Source organism: Rhyacophila brunnea, unplaced genomic scaffold (genome assembly GCF_057557595.1).
Source record: "Rhyacophila brunnea isolate RB1 unplaced genomic scaffold, BYU_Rbru_1.0 scaffold_12, whole genome shotgun sequence".
Classification (NCBI taxonomy): Eukaryota; Metazoa; Arthropoda; class Insecta; order Trichoptera; family Rhyacophilidae; genus Rhyacophila; species Rhyacophila brunnea.
Genome location: NW_028232774.1, coordinates 857564 through 877242, shown reverse-complemented (window position 1 = coordinate 877242; position 19679 = coordinate 857564). Strand labels below are relative to the sequence as shown.

General features: G+C 34.5%; 2 protein-coding genes across 9 annotated transcripts in view; one reads left to right on the top strand and one right to left on the bottom strand.

The window, feature by feature from the left end:
- The window catches only part of LOC147077620 (uncharacterized), a 36859-nt gene extending 29832 nt beyond the window's left edge, over nt 1-7027 (top strand). For 2 of the 6 annotated variants that reach the window (XM_085960598.1, XM_085960597.1), the window contains 4 exons: nt 1204-1629; nt 3293-3548; nt 5342-5668; nt 6228-6933. In XM_085960598.1, the coding sequence (XP_085816724.1) occupies nt 1204-1629; nt 3293-3548; nt 5342-5668; nt 6228-6231 (1013 nt within the window). In that variant the 3' untranslated portion in view covers nt 6232-6933. Of the gene's footprint in view, nt 1-401; nt 477-1203; nt 1630-3292; nt 3549-5341 lie in introns of all 6 variants that reach the window. The other 4 variants (XM_085960596.1, XM_085960594.1, XM_085960595.1 and 1 more) reach the window with 4 other exon arrangements.
- Nucleotides 6786-18272, bottom strand: LOC147077619 (uncharacterized). Of its 3 annotated transcripts, none has more exons than XR_015072218.1 (3): nt 16384-16604; nt 14484-14821; nt 6786-6847 (listed from the first exon to the last, which is right to left on the bottom strand). XR_015072218.1 is itself a non-coding variant. In XM_085960605.1 (3 exons), the coding sequence occupies exons 2-3, from the start codon at nt 16492-16494 to the stop codon at nt 14546-14548; spliced, it is 387 nt and encodes a 128-aa protein (XP_085816731.1). In that variant the 5' UTR covers nt 16495-16609; nt 17953-18272; the 3' UTR covers nt 13111-14545. The 3 variants fall into 3 exon arrangements, 2 of the variants coding, with proteins under 2 accessions (XP_085816732.1, XP_085816731.1); XM_085960605.1 differs by lacking the exon at nt 6786-6847 and adding an exon at nt 17953-18272 and having other exon boundaries at nt 13111-14821; nt 16384-16609; XM_085960606.1 differs by lacking the exons at nt 6786-6847; nt 16384-16604 and adding an exon at nt 17953-18272 and having other exon boundaries at nt 13102-14821.
- Between the last annotated feature and the right edge of the window lie 1407 nt (nt 18273-19679).

Sequence of the window (19679 nt, the reverse complement as noted above, 5' to 3'; positions counted from 1 at the left end):
CATTTCAAAGGTAAAAAAGTATCCATGCATATGGTTGAAATTCCATGTAAAAAATCCAAGGTTTGTGAAGTCGGTAGGTACCTACCAGCGTTTATTACAATAAACAACTTCTTTTGTAGTTTATGAATGCCATGCTTGTTTCGGGGAAAAATTCTAATTGTGTATTTTTGTTTGAATTGCGACATTTTGTGTTATGTGACCGTTCATTTAAAAATACTTATTCTGTCATATAACGAGTAACGCTTATAATGAGCAAATTCAGTCGGTCCCATCTTCCTCGTAATAACCAAGTTCGACTGTATATCAATTGTATTGGCTTAATCTTTAGCAACTGTAGTTCCATTTCTGTAATGCCAATGTTTTGTTTAAAATTATGCAAATTTGATGTTTTATCATTCTAGGTCAGCTGGTTCTAGAAATACAACCTCTACAGCCGCCAGTACAGAATAATGCCGCTTGTAACCAGGAAACAAAACGTAATTACACATACATATTATATATATATATCTTTTATAATATAACAGTGGCGAAGACTCCATACTAGGCAATTATATAAAGCGTACCTTAAGAAAGACATTTCAAAGGTAAAAAAATGCTAACAGATATAAACCTATTCTCTAAGCAGCAAAGTCATCCATCTCGAATAGGTTTCACACACACGTACTGTACTGTGCGTATACTGCACCTATCCATAATCCTATCGAATCTTTTAATAACACGTGGAAACAAGATATTATAATCCAAATTTTTGTTGTACAATCGCTGATGGTGTCTACTTTTAAACAGTGAATGCTTTTACGAAAAAGTTTACCTATCTTTGCGCATTGGCTATGTTATTATGACATCATTTTTTTTTTGTAAAATATCTATTTTAATGCATGTTGTCTTTTTTTAAAGAAATATGTTTTATAAAAAAGTAGAATATAATAGTACGTTCATTAAATTGCATCAGTAAAATACTGAAGATGAAACAAAATTCGACTCCTGTCCAAGGAGTTTTTTTTCAGTTACCTACCACAACCTACCTTACTTCAACAGACACCCTTCGCCACTGTAATATACTTCATATCTTTTTTAATTATCTACTTAAATTTGTAACTTATATTAAAACATTTTGTTAAATAAATTTTTCTATCCATTGTTTGTTTTGTGTAGAAAATCTTATTTAAATAGTTTTTATATTAATTATTGTTATTGTCCTAGAACCAAAACCTGTTGAAAGTGCTCCTGTCGTACGATCGTTGGATGAATTAACTAGAAGGCAAAAGCCACTTCAGCTAACAATCATTAACGATGTAGAAAATGTCAATTCGAAGAAAAAATGCGACCGGGAAAACAAGAAAGATATTATTTCAAGGTTCATTAATGTGGAAACGAAGCTTAAATGCCCAATGTGTCAGACTATGGAAACCAAGAATAAACTGTTGATTCATTATACCAATGTACACAAGTTGAAACTGAAGACTGTCATGAAAAAATTCTCCTCATTGGATGAATTTAAACAATGGAAAAAGAAGATTGAATGTCAGACGGCTTCACGATTCGTAAAAAAATACATGCCCAATTCAGGACTCCAGTTATCGTCACATGAACAATTCGCTTGTCATCGCAATGGACTTTTCAAATTAGGTACTTATTCATTTTAACATATTTTCGTTCATCTAATTTTTTGCCAATTTTGTAATACTTGCTCAAAAAATTCAGAATAATAATACATTTTCCATTAACACCTATCTCAAAATTTGACATTGAAAAAGGTGTATAATTATACCCCATTCACACGTGCATGGATTTACTGCTAACAGTATGTTTTATCGTGGCCATAATAAGAAAATGCACGTGTGAATACGTATTATCGTGCAAGTTGCAAGATTTCATGCATAGATCAAAAAAGTTTCTGAATTTCCACAACACAGTTGAAATTTGTGAGATATCTGCGCCTGCGCAATGGAACAATAGTGGCGGCGAACGTACCAAAAAAAAATTGAACTACACCGCACAAAACATTTTTGACGTTTACCATCATTTGATGCTAACACTGTCTTTTGATCTGTTCTTATCTTCTATCAAAAAAACTGCGATCTTTACCACTAATCGTAAATATTTTATGTTTCGTTTCAAAATGTCTTCAGTTTATTTGGTTTCAATGATTCATTACTTAATGTCTTAATACTTCACAACATAATGCATACTGTGGCTTGTCTTCTCCGTGATCATTAATGCAGGTGAAACGTATCTCTAAAAATGCTTTTTTGTATATACGTTTTGCCATTGTAGGTAGAATAAATTTTAAGAACTTTAATATAAGCAGACTATATAATGGTAACAAAGAAGAAAACGTTATCTCGAAAGAAAAGTTTTGACCACTGCGATTGCGTGAAATGCCAACTTTAAACAGTGTTGCCAGAATATTGTTTTGTTGAGCGACCCATAGGTTAAGAAACGCTATTGCAAGTTGACATTTGAATAAATATGTTGCTGTTTTAGAGACAAATAAAATATTCAATTCATTTTAGGTATTGCAACACTAATAAGTTGTTGAAAAACATGTTCCGGCATAATTTGTATCAAACCTTATCTGATTTCGAATTTGAATGGTTTGTAATGAAACTGTTGTGTTCGATGTGTGGGTTCACACTTTGGGAGTCGTCAATGTATCGTAGGTTATGGTATTGAGGATGATGATGAAGAAGTTGAAGATGTATGAGGTGCGAATTTTATTAGGAATAACGGTTGGTACAATAGTATGTTACAATACTAAACTTATAAAAGGTACGGATCCGAGGTCCGCATCTCGGTACAATCAGATGTTGGGCGAAACGATATAGAGACTGCGATGGTAACAGACTGGAAACGTATATTCGAGTGTCATTTTGATAAATCATTATTCGTAATTTATACAGTCGAAAGTAATACCTAAACATTATATTCTAGTACATAATTATATTAAACGAGTCAGCGGGTTAAATACGAGTAGCTGTGAATTTTATTTATTACAGTCATAATATAATATGGTAATATGGGAATGGACGTTAGACTAATTTTCCATTGCGATACCGTATTTAATATCGCCAATCAATCTGCTGACACAGGTAAACAGTTGTTTACCGGTATATGAATCGCTGGGAATTTATTATTGCGGTCGAATTATTTGATACATTAAAAATAGATATTTGATCATTAATATACTGACAGCTACAAAACAAACCAATTATTACATAAACTAACAATATATCATACACGTACATGTATAATAAATATTGTTTAAATATTATTATGTAATTGTTTTTAGGAAGATCAAGAAATAAATTGAAATATATTGGATCCAACAGGATTGATGGCTATTGTCCAGCTAAGATGCTGGTATATCTGCGTGGCTATGGCAGAGTAACTGTACTGTACACATCAACACATTTGGGTCATACAACTAATTGTAAAAATGACGCAGGACGGTCCAAAGAAGAGACGAAACGTGCATTTGATGCGATTCAAACTGAAGCCATCGATTCCATAACAAATGACTGCGATGAAAATGATAACGATGACAGGTATAATATTTTTTCTTCCAATATAGTATGTTTTCAAATCAAGAAATATACATACATACTATAAATAGAAGGAGCCATATAAATACATTATTTCTGTGATGACATTTGAAATTTTTAATGAACTATTCCTTTTATTCAAAGAATAAGACACAAGATTTCAAAATGTAACATTCTTTATACTGAATATACATAATTTGAAAACATCTCATGCATATGCACACTAGAAAAAATCATTTTTAGTTGTCAGTTAGTAATTAAGAAATTAATTTTATTAATACCTACCTTAAATTAATATACTAAAACCGATAGCCAACATTATAATGCAATTCGATAAGCATTTCATGTAATAAGTACTAGTTAAAAGTGTCGTGATTCAATAAGATTCCCGTAGCTTAATTGGAAAAGCATAGTGACGCGAATCCAGTAGATACAGGTTCAAGTCCCGTCGGATGTCATATTTTTCTACATAATGATTTTTTCTAGTGTGCATATTGATATACATGGGATGTTTTCAAATTATGTACTCTGATTTCGATGGTAACATCCTTTACCCTAAGTTTTTAAGTGAGTCACTTGAATAGTGATGTCTTCATTAGGAGGTCCATTTCTAACATTTATTGAAATAAATTCCAATATATATTTTAACCAATCAGCACTTTGTTGCTTCACAAAAGGCAAACAAGACAAAATGTCTTCCATTTACTTTGCATCCCATTGGATTTTATTTCCCATTTCCCAAAATTTGGAAAATAAATTATTTTGTTCAACGGCTGAAAAAAAACACAACTTCTGACAGCACTATCCGCATACATCAAAGTATATTTTCTTGATAATCTTTCCTTTAAAAGTTTAAAATTTTGACCACTATTCGTTTTTAACGTACCAATAATTAGTTTCATCAATGACACGCCTTTTTTTAGAACAAATAGATTCAGATTTTATGCTCTGAAGAGTAAATAAATATTTATCGCAATAACAAATGGAAATGCCGCGAACGTCCGTAAGCACGAATTGTGTGTACAGTGCCGCAAACTTATCTGAAGAATTGATAGGGGAACCACAGTCGAAAACTACCCAATCAAGACTCGCAACTGGACAGAATCTGACATTGGAATGGCGTCCATATGGGTTCTAGTAGTTCAATTTTTGACCATTATTCAGATAAGTTGGTTGGACTGTATGTCATGTACAGCATAGATATTATGGTATACGGATAAACAGCGTGGAACGCATGATCAGTTTGGACTGTCTACTACCACCTATTGTTAGAATATCAAAGTAATATTTCGTGAGTGCATGCAAAGGTGTATGCCACTTAATTTAAACCCATTTACCAAAAAACAGCATTATCGCGATAACGCTTGTTTTCCGGATATGGGCTCAATTGTTCTTTCAGTTAATGGAAGATTTAAAACATTCAAATTTAACAATTATTGGTAAAATTTGCCTTTAATCATCTTTTGAGTATTTAATATAAAAATCATCGTTTTATAACCTATACATGCGAATGTTTCATATTGGCCTGTGTAATCCTTTACTTGACATAACGTATTCAGGTGCTATTAATGGTCTTTATAGGCATCTTAAATCCTCCAAATCGTGAGGAAACAAAAACCCAATATTGTGCTACGTCAATCGGTCACGTCATGTTCGAACCTGCAACCCGCAACTTCATATTTATACAAAGATGGCAACTGTACGCAATCCTGCCGACATAAAATTACATAAAGTTATTTAAATTTGCATGTAAAAAATAATTACTTTGGGATTCATATTTTTTGTTTTGCCTTTAGGTCTACGCCTCTGAACCAGAGCTATTCAGAAGTGGAATCCACACCTGATGACAATCTTTTTTCTGAAAAGAAAAAAGTAAAGGATGACCTTCTCCGTATCATTAATTATATAGACAAATTAAAATCTGATGCCGATATAAGAATAATTAAGGAAATGCTGGCGCCTATAATGCTTGCTATATGTAATAATAGTCTGAAATCACTAAACATACCTCAGGCCTTAGTGCCATTGGTCGAGAAAACAATATCAACACCGGTACAACAAATTATCCAGCAGGTACATTACCCTGGTGTGCTGGATCATCGTCTGCTCACTGCATCACAACAGTTAAACACAAAGCCAGTTAGAGTAGTATCCGACAATTCAACTGCAGATAATGCAAATTTACAATTAATTTGTGCCCAGTCAGTGCCATTGGTCGAGAAAGCAATATCAACACCGGTACAACAAATTATCCAGCAGGTACATTACCCTGGTGTGCTGGATCATCGTCTGCTCACTGCATCACGACAGTTAAACACAAAGCCAGTTAGAGTAGTATCCGACAATTCAACTGCAGATAATGCAAATTTACAATTAATTTGTGCCCAGTCAGTGCCATTGGTCGAGAAAGCAATATCAACACCGGTACAACAAATTATCCAGCAGGTACATTACCCTGGTGTGCTGGATCATCGTCTGCTCACTGCATCACGACAGTTAAACACAAAGCCAGTTAGAGTAGTATCCGACAATTCAACTGCAGATAATGCAAATTTACAATTAATTTGTGCCCAGTCAGTGCCATTGGTCGAGAAAGCAATATCAACACCGGTACAACAAATTATCCAGCAGGTACATTACCCTGGTGTGCTGGATCATCGTCTGCTCACTGCACCACAACAGTTAAACACAGAGCCAGTTGGAGTAGTATCCGACAATTCAACTGCAGATAATGCAAATTTACAATCCAATTGTGCCCAGTCTGAAAAAAGATTTACAGACACAATCAATAGCTCCAAGACTATTTTAGCAAAAAGTGATACATCAAAGGTCTATAAGAGGAAATGTGTAGATGAAGAATTGCTTCCGAATTCGTTTACAGTGTCAGAACTTCCAGGGGAACAGACTGAAACACCTAATCTTCATAAAGTTCTTTCATCTTCAAATAATAAACAATATAATATAGTCTTCCAAAAAAATAATGCACATATTGTGGATAATAGTGGTCAGAAGATACCTATTATTATTGACCTGCGGAAGGTTTCGAAATTTCCTAAAATTCATGAAGGTCAACCGACCAAATATAAACCGCCATTGTTGCCGTCAGCCACCATGGCCAAAGAAAACATTTGCTCGTTGAATGATAATTATAAATGCTTACCTACTGTTAAAGAAGTTATATCGGGTGTTCAAATCGTCGATCAAGCGGCCCTTGAACGGTTGGCTCCGCAAAATGATCCAGTGGAATCTCGATTATCCAAACTATTTGACGATGAAAGTAGTCAGGGTAGTAACGAATCGGACTACTCAGAAAACAAAAAAAACATACAGTAAAACCTCGTTAATACAAATTCCATGGGATGTATGGGGGGAAAATATTAAAATTTTGAAAAAAAAAAATTTTTTTGATTTTCATTAATTTCATTTCCGATCATAGATGTGCCTACCGAATTGGGTCATAAAATGTCAGGATTATTTTTATTACCTTCATAAAATAAGTAATTTTTGATGTTGTAAGAAAAGTCTGTCACAATTTTCAATGACTGGCTCATGAAAATGTGTACTTTATTTTGATTTATTGAATATTTTTATATGCCAGGACTCTGAAATCATTTCGAATTACGAAATTTGAATTAAAGGTATGGTTTATATGAAAATAATGTTCACGGGACTTTTTTTTCGGGAAAATTTCGAATTAAATTATCAGTGTTCTTACTAACGAGGTTTTACTGTACTCCTGCAATAAATATTTTTTCATACTATTCTTTAAAATAAACACTATTTATTCACGACCAAGTACATAATCTCCCAGATATTCGAATCAATGACTACCTTCTTGAGTGTGTCGATAATTTTGTGTTTTTTGGTTACCTAATAACCAACAAGAATGTCATAAGGGAGGAAATAAAATGGAGAGTCATAACAGCGAACGGGTACTACTTTGGAGCATTTCATCAACCAAATTTAATAGTTTATTTTCAAGGCCTGAACAAAACGAACCATAAGTCCGAGTGAGTAAGCATTCGGCACGCTTATATCTCCGCACTATGCTTTGGAGTAATATAGAATTTCTACGGCTGAATTAAATATTTTTTCAAAACGTCACCGGTAAAAATGGATTAGACTGATTACATTCATTTAAAAACTGCGAACATGTGTTGCTAAAATTTATTGTTTTTGTGTTAGTCATTTATTGTTATTGTTAACACATTTTGCGCGGGCCTCAGTACAAAGGCACAGGTACACGCAGCGGGCGAAAACCAGTGGAAATTGAAATAAAATCGAATTTTACAAAAATCGCTCTATGTTCCAAATTATCAGTTATTTTTTAATGAAATTTGGAATTCACACTCACCATATACTGCTCCTCAGTGCTGTCTTTCTTTTTAGAACAAATTGTTTAAAATAACATAAGTACATGGTGCTAATCACATATTTACAGGGAGGTTTCGTAAAAAATATTCCATTCACTATAAATAAATTCCCGCACAAAAATTATTATTCTAATATTTGGATAAAGTATGATATTTATGAAAACACTCACCCCTGTGTAGGGGGACGTCACAAAATGTACACATATAACTAGTCAAACTTTTCTTTTTGTGCACCGAACACACTCGACACTGTCTTTGTGGGTATTTTTTTTACCATCTGTAACAATTTTTATCATTCGATGCTTCTTCATGACGAATGATCACCTACCAGGGTGATCACTTTTACCCACTCTTCTTGGTCATCGTGATGTAGATGGCCCCGCTTCTTCCAAAATTGCATCGGTTTCAACAATATGGTCGGCTATCCAAAATTTGCTTATACTACGCAAAAACTGTTTGTAAGTTAGCCTTTTGGTCGGATTTAATACTTTATAAACTTTAAAAGAATTAAAAAAAGCACAATTTAACAAATACATGACAACTCTCTTTGTCCATTTTTTTGTTCTTCGTATGATCGAGTAGTAAGAGAGATACTGATCCGCACGGTCAACCCCTTTCATATATTTATTTTATTCTATAACACATAGCGGTTTCCAAATGTGTAGTCTCGTATTCCAATCGATGTTGTGACTCTCTAAAATTGTAGATGGATGTATTGTTGAAATCATTCGAACATCTCTCTTTGATTTCCAGAGTTGTAACAATACATCCTTTCGCCGACGGAACATACTCTGTCCTGCACTAAGATTGACGTGTTTAAAACATTCTGGGAAGCCTCGGTTTATTCGCATTGTTCCACACGTCCTAATTTTATTTTCTAAAAGTGCTTCACTGGTTTTTGCAATATTATAATAATTATCCATATAGACATGATGCCACAAATTTATATACGGACCAAGAAGCAATTGGATGGTGTCTAATAGTGGTCTTCCTTGCCCACTGTAAATGATCAGATTACAGATGTATCCCGTAGTGGCTTCACTGACCATGCGCACTAGGATACCGTATTTTATTATCTTAGATGCATTATAGACTTTAAATACAAGTCTTCCCCGCCACGGTATAATACCTTCATCTAAAGAAAGTTCCCTTTGAGGCTTATAAACCGAAGAAAACCTCGGTATTAGGTATGTCATAATTGGCCTAATCTTTTCGAGGCGATCGCTGGAATCCGTAATGATATCGTTATTTGAAAAGTGCCACGATTGCCAAATTTGTCTAAAACGATCCCGACTCATTGTTTTAGAATATATTGGTGTTTCTATACTCGGATCAGTAGACCAATAATCATCTCTTGTGTCTTTTCGAACTTGTCCCATAAGCAAAATTAGTCCGAGGAATTTTTTCATCTCACCAAGATTTACAGGCTTCCATTTGATAGATTTCTTCATTTTCTTGATTCGGGATTCATTTTGTATGCGGTATCGATTGCTTTCTTCTACCATCATGTTAAGTAAATCATCTCCAATAAATAAACTAACTATATCCATCACATTTTCAGAATTGTTTGGTGCTACGCAAACACCAACGTTACCTAAAAATGGTTCAATATGCGGTGGGTTGTCTATTTCAGACCATTCCATGACTTCCTCTTCCTCCACTTCACTGACTTCAGAATCACTGATTTGTAACGGTATCACTGGTACCCTTCTCGTGCGAGGGAACTCTTCACTATCGCTGTCGCTATCACTGTCGATGCCTAATTCTGGAAAATCTTCACCAGAATAGGCAGACAAATTATCGGCAAATATTTCGTCATCGCTTTCATATTTGTCTGAAGCCATTTTTTAAAGATTAAATAAAATATCGATTACTTAAATATATTTCACTTGTAAAAACACACCCGTTCTATAGCGCCGTATTTAAAGACTGAAAATTCAATACTGATATTCAATATAGATCGTAGTAGATTACAGACATCTAAATAACATTGGTTTCCATTCATTTTATAATTTATTGCTCCGCTCGCATACCAGCGTTATCGCACCGCACAATATCACTTACAACAAGTGCGAAGAATGCATTCCGTCGATCACAAATTGTCGTCTTTTCACTCGCTCACAAAGGATAATATATAGTATGAAAAGGAGGCATAGTATTTATCACACATAAAAATATATATATAATCGCATTCACAGTACAGCGAACAAACCATGTTTAAAGAATACATCGATATTTCACAAAATGTTGTCTTCCTGCTCACCCATCAAAAAATAAACATGTGTAAAAAGAAGACGCATATAGTTTTAGCATTATCGTCAACAGAAATATAGTTCGCTGATTTATTGACTCTAAACAAATTTCCTTATTACGCACAAGCTCTCATATGGGCTGCGCAAGAGTGTGTGTGTAAGTAAATGAATCGACGGTAAATTATTTTTTTTTGTAGATGTGTGTATAGTTTGAAACATTTTCAAGCCGTTGACATAAAATATTCGTATTGAATAATCAGGTAGAAATACCTTTCCCGCACTTCAAGTGGAGCCGGCGTAAAAGGTATTTCTACCCGTCCCGCCGTCGAACACCGGTACGGCGCGCGGGTAGAAATACCCTTCCCGCTCAAAATGTGTTAATTTATGTTAAGTTATGTTATTGTTAATTATTTTTAGTTATTTTAGTAGAACATATGGTTAACTATGTTGTGTTTAAATTTGGTAGCCGTACTGAGAAGCAACATGATGGTATAACCATTGGCGGCCTTAGGCCCGAAAAAGTAGTAGGTCAATTTTGAATATATTATTATTTTAATTTGCCTTTTCGTTGTACACTTAAAAGACGTATTGCAAATTGGCTTTTTATACATTATAGAAGAAGTGCTAGAAATTGTTATAGGTAGATACTTACATACATTTTTCACATCGTTAACCAAAATTGCACACAACACGTTATAATTTTTTGTAAATTAGGTCCACTTGCCATGTCGCCAATGCCACAAAACTTCACAAGAATGTTATAAATCACTAAAAATCAAACTTTGTGTGTCTATTTATTATAACAACTGTACCAAATACTATTTAAATAAGATTAAAACAACTTATTCAACTGTCAGAAGTACGAGTCGTTGTCGCGTACTGTAGTAGGTACCTACTGTACGACCAGGAAACTTAGAAATAATTTTTTTCTGTGTGTACGATATAAAATATGCCTCTTCCATTTTCGGAAATGACCGAAATGAAGCCTAATGGTGCGGCAAAATAATATGAAGAAAAAAATGCTTTGAGCTTTCTCACCGTCTCACATATAAAAAGAGAGAGAAAGAAATAAAAAATATTTCCGGCAGATTGTAAATTGACCCAAGCGCGTTGAGATGAGAAGTTGGACGTTGCGTGCGAGACTTGTGTGTATTTTAACTACGTACACAATATGCATTAGCGTGCATCTAACATTGACGCTTTAGCGTAGCCGATAGGTAATAATAATTATTACTAGCTGATCTTCGCCAGCCTGTCTCGCTAGTAATAATTATAATCGACATTGTATAGATATTTTTGGAGGGTCAATGACCATTTGACCTAAAAAGCCAGCCGCCATTGGGTATAACGTTTCATAGTTAAGTTGATAATAATAAAATTAAGGTTCTATTGTGCGTTATACCCAAGAAACACGGTTTCATTTTGCCGAAAAGTAGGCACTCTATATATATCCATTACTGAGCTTATTTTCTTTTTATTTTATTGCCGTCTGGCATATTTTAGCCAATGACAGTTGGCAACATTTGACCTTATGGGTTGAGCTAATGGTTTACAACCGTTCTTTGTAAAATAACAATGTGTTAAGAAACCTCCGGTCCAGATCTATACCGGATTGACCAGTTTACTTGAATTTGAGTAGTTTTCTACTTGTTTATTTTATTATTTGATATTGTGAATAATCTTTCTATTTCACTCGTTGTTACCTGTACACTGTAAATTTGACTAATATATAAAATTGTACATAACAAATACATCTTTTTGTAAGTAAATGTTTGCTTTTTTTTCACACCAGTGTGTCTATTCTATACACAAGACTGCTTTTCGGCCTTTACGGCAGCTATCTAGAGTAGGTTTGTATCGACTTATAAGCACTTATTGTAACAATTACAATAAATTAGTTGTAACTGTTAGAATAAGTGCTAGGTTTTAACAGCACCTCTCTTGGCTGTGTTAACTTTAGAGCAAGATAGACAGTTTTGACTGTTTAGACAGACGGCTAACTTATTGTAACAATTATAATACCTCAATACATAAATATGTAAAGTGATAATATTTATCATTTTAGTGCTCGATAATCAGCCTTGTGTATAGAATAGACCCACAGATTCATTAACTATTAACCCCCTCCCCCCCAATCTGATGTGAAACTGCAACCCTAGTTGAAATGGCAGCCCAAGAGAGGGACCCGCGACACGTCATGCATGGGTATCTTTGATTTAATAAACAAAAACCGATTGCCAATAGTAACTTGATTTGGAATGGACGCTGATGAGCAGGTATTAAAAAGGCCAATAGTTAAAATTTGTCATCATTAGTATGTCACCTCGTAGCATATTGGATAATGGACGGACGGGGCGTAAACCCAAGAGATGCAGGTTCGATCCTGCCAGGTGTCTTACTTTTTTCAAAAAGATTTTTTCTATTGGTTATAACATATTTTCTCAAGTGTTTTTCTAAATTATGTATGGCTTACTTATTGTTATTAGTATTGTGCCAGCCTATTTGTTTCTCATCTATCTCTACAATCATACCTTCGCCGCCAATCATTATCTTCATTTGCTCTATTCTCCATACGCAAACTTCCCTCAGGCTGTGGTTCCATGTGACGACCGATGGCTGCGACATATTTAATTCTACTGAGCAGAATTTTATGCTCGTTAATTCAGGGACCAGCAATAAATAAAATGGGCCAAGGTCTCCAATGGGAGTCTCGAATATTACAGCGACGTGCCCTGCCATGCTCCGTTGGCGGTCCTACACAACTGTTTATGGCAGTGGTTTCCAAACTTTATGTTACTACGCCTCCCTTTTAAAAAAATCTAATCTTGGCGCCTCCCCCCCTTTATTTCATTAAATAATTTTTTAAATAGCCAAAAATGTACTACTTAATACAACAAAGAAAAAAAATTAATTAAGAATAAAAACAAACAAGATTTTACCAAGTACTTTTATTATATTCATTTTTAAATTAATTTCTTTTTCATGTGATGGATGTGCTTGTTTCTTAGCACAAAGTGCTCTTTTTCTACTAAACAGGGTCGATATTTGGATTTCATTGCACCTAATGCAGAAAATCCCGTTTCGCATAAAAATATGATGTTACGAATGGTATAGCAGTACCTACTTTACTTACAACTTGCATTGCTTTTCTTGACAAAGTATTATATTATTTCTTCACTTCGATTCAATCAAAATTGAACTAGGGTTTTTGTTTCAATGAATTATCGCATGATAGTTTTATCAATTTTTTCCTTTTCAGTAGTAGTCAATCCAAATTCATCGTCGTTCATTGACAAATGGATTCTATCATGGGCCCCACATCCTGAAGCGGGCCCCCAGACCAAAATCTTTGGTAAGCCCACCTACCTATTGATGAGGTTAAGGGCCGTGTTGTGCTCTAAAGTAGTGTTTCCTAAATTATACACGGGAGTTATCATTTAAGTACCTATAGCAATCATCATATAGGTATCACATCAAATTGCAATGCACAACTACATATTTAAAATACTTAATAGTCTTGGAACAAAGTTTTTTTAATGTTATGCACGGGCCCCAGGATCTTTATAAACTATGCATTTGCAAACTGCAAACCTGTGACTACATTTGTGTTAAACTTTTCGCGCCTCCCTTTTTCCCTCCCAGCTTGGAAATCGCTGGTTTACGGCATCGCCAAGACGGCTCTCCACTAAAGCTTCATCTCGTGACCATTGTGCATATATTTTCTCGCGGTATTACATCCGGATTGTTGAAAAATTCTACAGCGGTTTCATCGTTATATACTTGTGTAAATAGTGTTTTCAAATTCAGTCTCGGTAAAAAAAATGCACATAAAACTATCATAATTATTGGACACCACTTTCACGTGACCACGTCACGGCGCATGCGCAGGATGATTCGGTATATAATTACAGCGGTTCGCTGCAAGTCTCTTTGCCCGTGCTGTAGTGTTTTTAACAAGAAGTACCAAAATCTCTGTCTGAATATAAAGATTTATTTGTTTTTATCTAAACTGTACATTCAGGTACAGTAAAGCATTGGTTTGTAAAGACAAAGTTTAGCACCAAATCTCAGTGGACCTATCTCATAGAAAATCACTTCATTTTGATTGAAAATAATTAATAGTTTCTACTATTTTTTTCTCAGGTTGTGCTTCGTGTCAAATGATTTAATCGTAATATATAAAAATCTGGTTATTTTCAAACTTTGTGCTTGGCTTTATATTAAAGATTGGCTATGTTACTGACATTCTAATTTAAATTTAGGCAAGTATGTTATTTGGATTATTTGGATTAAATTCATTATATAGAACTAACACATTCATAATCTTTTGACTAGCACATTCCGCATCAAATGTTTTCATTTTAGTCAGCCGTTCTTACACAAATTTTCCTATGTGTTGAAAATTAGCACTGATTTCATATTTATTTGTCGATTCGGATTTAACTGGATTTAATATGTTTGATAGGCTGTCTAACACTTTATCACAGGATATCATCAGTTCGTTTTCTTCCGGTTTTATCTCCTTGCTGTTTGATTTATCGACATCAATCATTGTACCGACATTGTAAGATTCCACGTGTGCAGGATCATCATTAGAAATTGAGCCGCTAGGACTGGGTATATCGTCGAAGGAATCGTCAAAATTAATTATCTGTAATGAAAAAATCATAACAATTTAGTTAGTTGATAGTTTCAGCACAAACTGAATAATTTAGGGAGACTGGTGGTTTTGGGTATCCTCCAGGGTTACATGTAAATTGTACGTAAAACAGTTCGCTTTGAGCTTTGTTATCGGAGAGAGACGACTGTATACTATACGGTGTCCAATTTTATTAGATTCAATATGAACATTAATACAACTTTCATAGCTGATTTTGGCAAAATTCAAGAATGAAAACCTAAACAAACAAATAATTCAGTATATCGGCTATTTTCAAAATTTGTTTGCTGCTGGCTTTCTGTGTAAACCGACAAGAATCGTGTTTTATTTAGACACGAATTTTATGTCAGTAGTAAAAGGTAGGAAACCTGGTTGATTTTGAAGACACTTTAGTCTTCAAAACTTTTACTACCAGTATAAAAAAATACTTGGTATCGAAACTTGTTCCAAAATACTAGTATTTGGAATGTTATATAGAGCGTTTGGCGTCACGCGAACTTGTCACCATTTCTGTTCTTCACTATACCAACTTTACAACTGGGGAGTAAGAGAGAGCAATGACAGTTGAGTGTATTACGGCTCGACATACGTGTATTATGCTATCTCGCTCGCGCGCATTTAATGTCAATAGTATTGAAAGTCTACCAACATCAACTAGCGAGTCCCGATGATCTTACCATATGCGTTCGAACAAGTTTCTAGGAACAAGGCTTAGGCCACACGTACTGAGTATGGGTAGTTTCATGCCGAGACTTGAGTACACAAACTGGTGACAGTATTTCCAACTCACCTCTAGTCAGTACTATACGACCCAAAGAAGTTGGACCACAGAACAGATAATAAATAGAATACCGATAGGCTACATTCAATACGTTTGAATGTGTGAGTGTCCTACGAAAATGAAGCACGCATTATGCACGTGCAATAGTGTGTGTAATATACCTACATTAAATGAGCGTAAATGCATAAACCGAGAGCAGTTTTCAGTATTCGACGTACAATGTATTTTTGACATGTGTGTAAGTTTAACCCGGATTCTTCCTCACTCGAGTCAGTCACCTGCTATCGCCTTACCCGTTAAGTATTTCAGTTCCCATTATTTCTGAGTTCCCTGGGTTAGACAGTCTTTAATATACGGCCATATATTTCGGTTACAACATTTCATGGCGAACTACATATGTGCAAGTTTCCGGACACGATCCTCCAGGGAAGGCGAAGCTAAGGAAGAGCGTCGAGGCACTGAAGCTACTAAGTGAAGGAGCTTACTAGGGACAGTCTTCACTCTGCCCTGAGTGAAGTGGAGGACCACGAGGGTTTTGGTCGCCCAGAAGATGACTGAATTTCAAGGTGGTCACGATCCTCAGCTATGCTATGAGGGAACCACCAACAAGAGAACTAACACTCTCAGTTTGCAGTGTTTAAAATTATACACAAGATAGTATTTATAACGGTTTTTGTTTTTTGATGATTCAAAGAATAATTTTTGGATAATGCTTTAGAGAATTTGGGATCATTTATCTAAATAAATAAATATTCTGAGATCAATAATTTACCTCATCATCATTTTCTTTAAACCCTTGTAAATCACCGTCTTTTGAATGACTGACTTTCTTTTGTTGATTCTTTCTGGGTCTATTTCTTTTGTCTATATTTGCATCCAGCATGTAATTACAAGATTTCCAAAGATGCCAGGCGGGGGTGTAGTCTTTTTTAGTGACTTTTTTGTGCCAAAATATTTTGCGTAAATTGCTGCTAAAAACGCTTCGAATATTTGTCCATCTGTGTCTCACGGTGTAATGAAATAAATATTTAATTATTTAAAAAGATTTTTCGTTTAAAAAAAGAGACAAAAGTCAGAGAGGGATTTAAAAGATCATTTTTTCGCATGACCGAAAAATTCTATGTAAACAGTTCACCATGAGCTGTCGCGTTGGAAAAAATGGCCATATGATTGACATGCAATCAAATATATATTGAATTCTGTATAATTCAAAAGTAAGTAGGTGCTCATATCAAATCTACTGATCAAATACTAAATTAACGTTTTTATTGAATATAATGAAATTGGAATATTAGTGTTTGCGAACAAGTGTCACGTCTAAATGGTTTTGTAACATACGTTGTAACTTACTTCACGGGCAATGCGTCATTTTTTGATCTCAATGCTATAACAGAGATATATAGAACAACCGTTCACGGTGAACTGCATGCATACAATTTACATGTAGCACATTTTTGTGTGATCGTTTATGACTTATTAAATTAAAGTAGATCCTCGATATGTCAGGCAAAATATCCGGTCAAATGTTTAAATCCGAGTGTCACCGCTTGTAAACAATGTTCTGCGCATGATAATCACGTCATACCTCACACTCGAATTCGAATCATAATGCCGTCCTGCTCGTAGACTGAACGCAGTACTGACATTTGTAACGTTGGCCACTAATTCACATAGCTGTACAGCAGAATTTGTTTACTTGAATGAATGGATGCATTTATTACTCTATTCAATAAGTTTACAAAGGTTAAAAGTAGATGAAGGCGAGCCCAGGTAACACATCATGACTGAGTTTCCTAATTTTAAGAAACAGGAGACTTCAAAAGCGCAAACAGAACTTCTTTTTTCAAAGCAGGATTACTGAAAGCGACCGCGTCGACATCGAACATTAACGTCACTCCACAACGGGTGCGTCTGGATACACCATCTGAAGACGAATAAACAGGATTTTGTTTGTTTTTATATAATGAAATTTTGGGTTTAACGGACACCCCCTCACCCGCATTAATCAGTTATATCGAAGTTCTACTGTACCTATTATAAAGGAAACACTCCGATCCATGTTATTAAAGGAGAGACGTTAGATTGATGTTTTTAAGATGTGGTGTTGTCTGCGGCATAATTACCATACATTTTTGTGATGTCTGGATGATTCAAACAAGTGATGGACGCTACGGGCATCTCAATACTTTCATAGACATAACTGAGATATTTAAAAGGAGTCGCTATCCTCAACAGTGAGTGACACGAAAACAAACTATTTCATTCAAGTGGCCCATGGAGACTTTGATTTGTGATTATATTTCACCTTACATAAGTTTTGTTGTATTTTCATTGAACATACCGGTGAGATCATTATTATATTTGACGGCGAAGTCTTTATAAGCAGTTTCGATGAGATTTCTATCTAAATAATCCGGATGATTGAAATCCCAAATACATCTTTGTGTACTCATAAATTCTACTAAATTGAGATCTATCTTTTTGGGCCACCAAAGTTTTCCTATCGGAGTGGCGCGAGGTTTCTTTTTTGACGGCATTTTAATTTAATTAATGTGTTATTTGATAATACAATATAAACATAAACAAACACGCGGATTCAAAATGGAATATTATGAAATTAGAAATGTCAACATTTGACGGAATGTCAAAGTAATTGCTAGCATAATAAAATATGGCTTTGATTTGAAAATAATTTATTTCGTACTAATTATATTTTTGTTCCATAGAGGTTGGAGTTTTATAATAATTTAAACAGTGAAGATGTTTGTATAATTTCATGCTACCTAATTTGATTTTTATAATAAACTAGCTGGAGTACCCGGCTTCGCACAGGGTCGGTTTGTGGTTATATTTATCTTAGATATTTACAAAATAATAAGAGTTAATTATTTTTTTAATATTAAAATATCTGTGTTATACAATATGGCAATATGAAAATAATTCTAATAGGAGTAAAAGTCAAACAAAAGACCACTAAATTAAAATCGAATCCAAAATATGCAAACGTTATTAATATGTAGTAAAAAAAAATCAAAATTGCATGGAACAAATAAACAATAAACGTTGTATTTTATATAATACAAATTTAGAAACCTTTGCAGGTGTGTGCATAACAACTGACAAAAGTTTCATCGCAATCGGATGAATGGTATAGGAACCATACGAATAATGTATAAAGTATAAAGAATAATGTATAACGTACAGGAACCATAAGATATAATAAAGAAGAAGAAGAATATGGTTGTACTAATTCAGAAACCTTCGCAGGTATTGGCACAACCATTAACGAAAGTTTCATCGCAATCGGATCAATGGTATAGGGACCATACAAATAACAGAAGATAGAATGATGAAGAAGAAGAAGAAGATAGTTGTACTTATTCAGAAACCTTTGCGGGTGTTACCACAACAACTGACGAAGGTTTCATCGCAATCGGATGAATGGTACAGGAACCATACGAATAAAAGAAGATATAATGAAGAAGAAGTAGAAAAATATGGTTTTTCTAATTTAGAAACCTTTGCGGGTGTGTGTACAATAACTGACGAAAGTTTCGTCGCAATCGGATGAATGGTATAGGAATCATACGAATAAAAGAAAATAGAATGATGAAGAAGAAGAAGATGATAATTTTTCTAATTCAGAAACCTTTGTAGGTGTGCGCATAACAACTGACAAAAGTTTCATCGCAATCGGATGAATGGTATAGGAACCATACGAATAGTAGAAGAAGATGATTTTCTAAATCAGAAATCTTCGTAGGCATGCGCATCACAACTGACCATACGAATAAAAGAAGATAGAATGAAGAAGAAGAAGAATAAGATGGTTGTACTAATTCAGAAACCTTCGCGGGTGTTGGCACAGTTATTGACGAAAATTTTATTGCAATCGGATGAACGGTATAGGAACCATACGAATAAAAGAAAATAGAATGAAGAAGAAGAAGAAGATGATGATTTTTCTAATTCAGAAACCTTCATGGGTGTGCATACAACCACTTACCAAAATTTCATTGCAATCGGATGAATGGTATAGGAACGCATACGGGACAGACACACAGACAG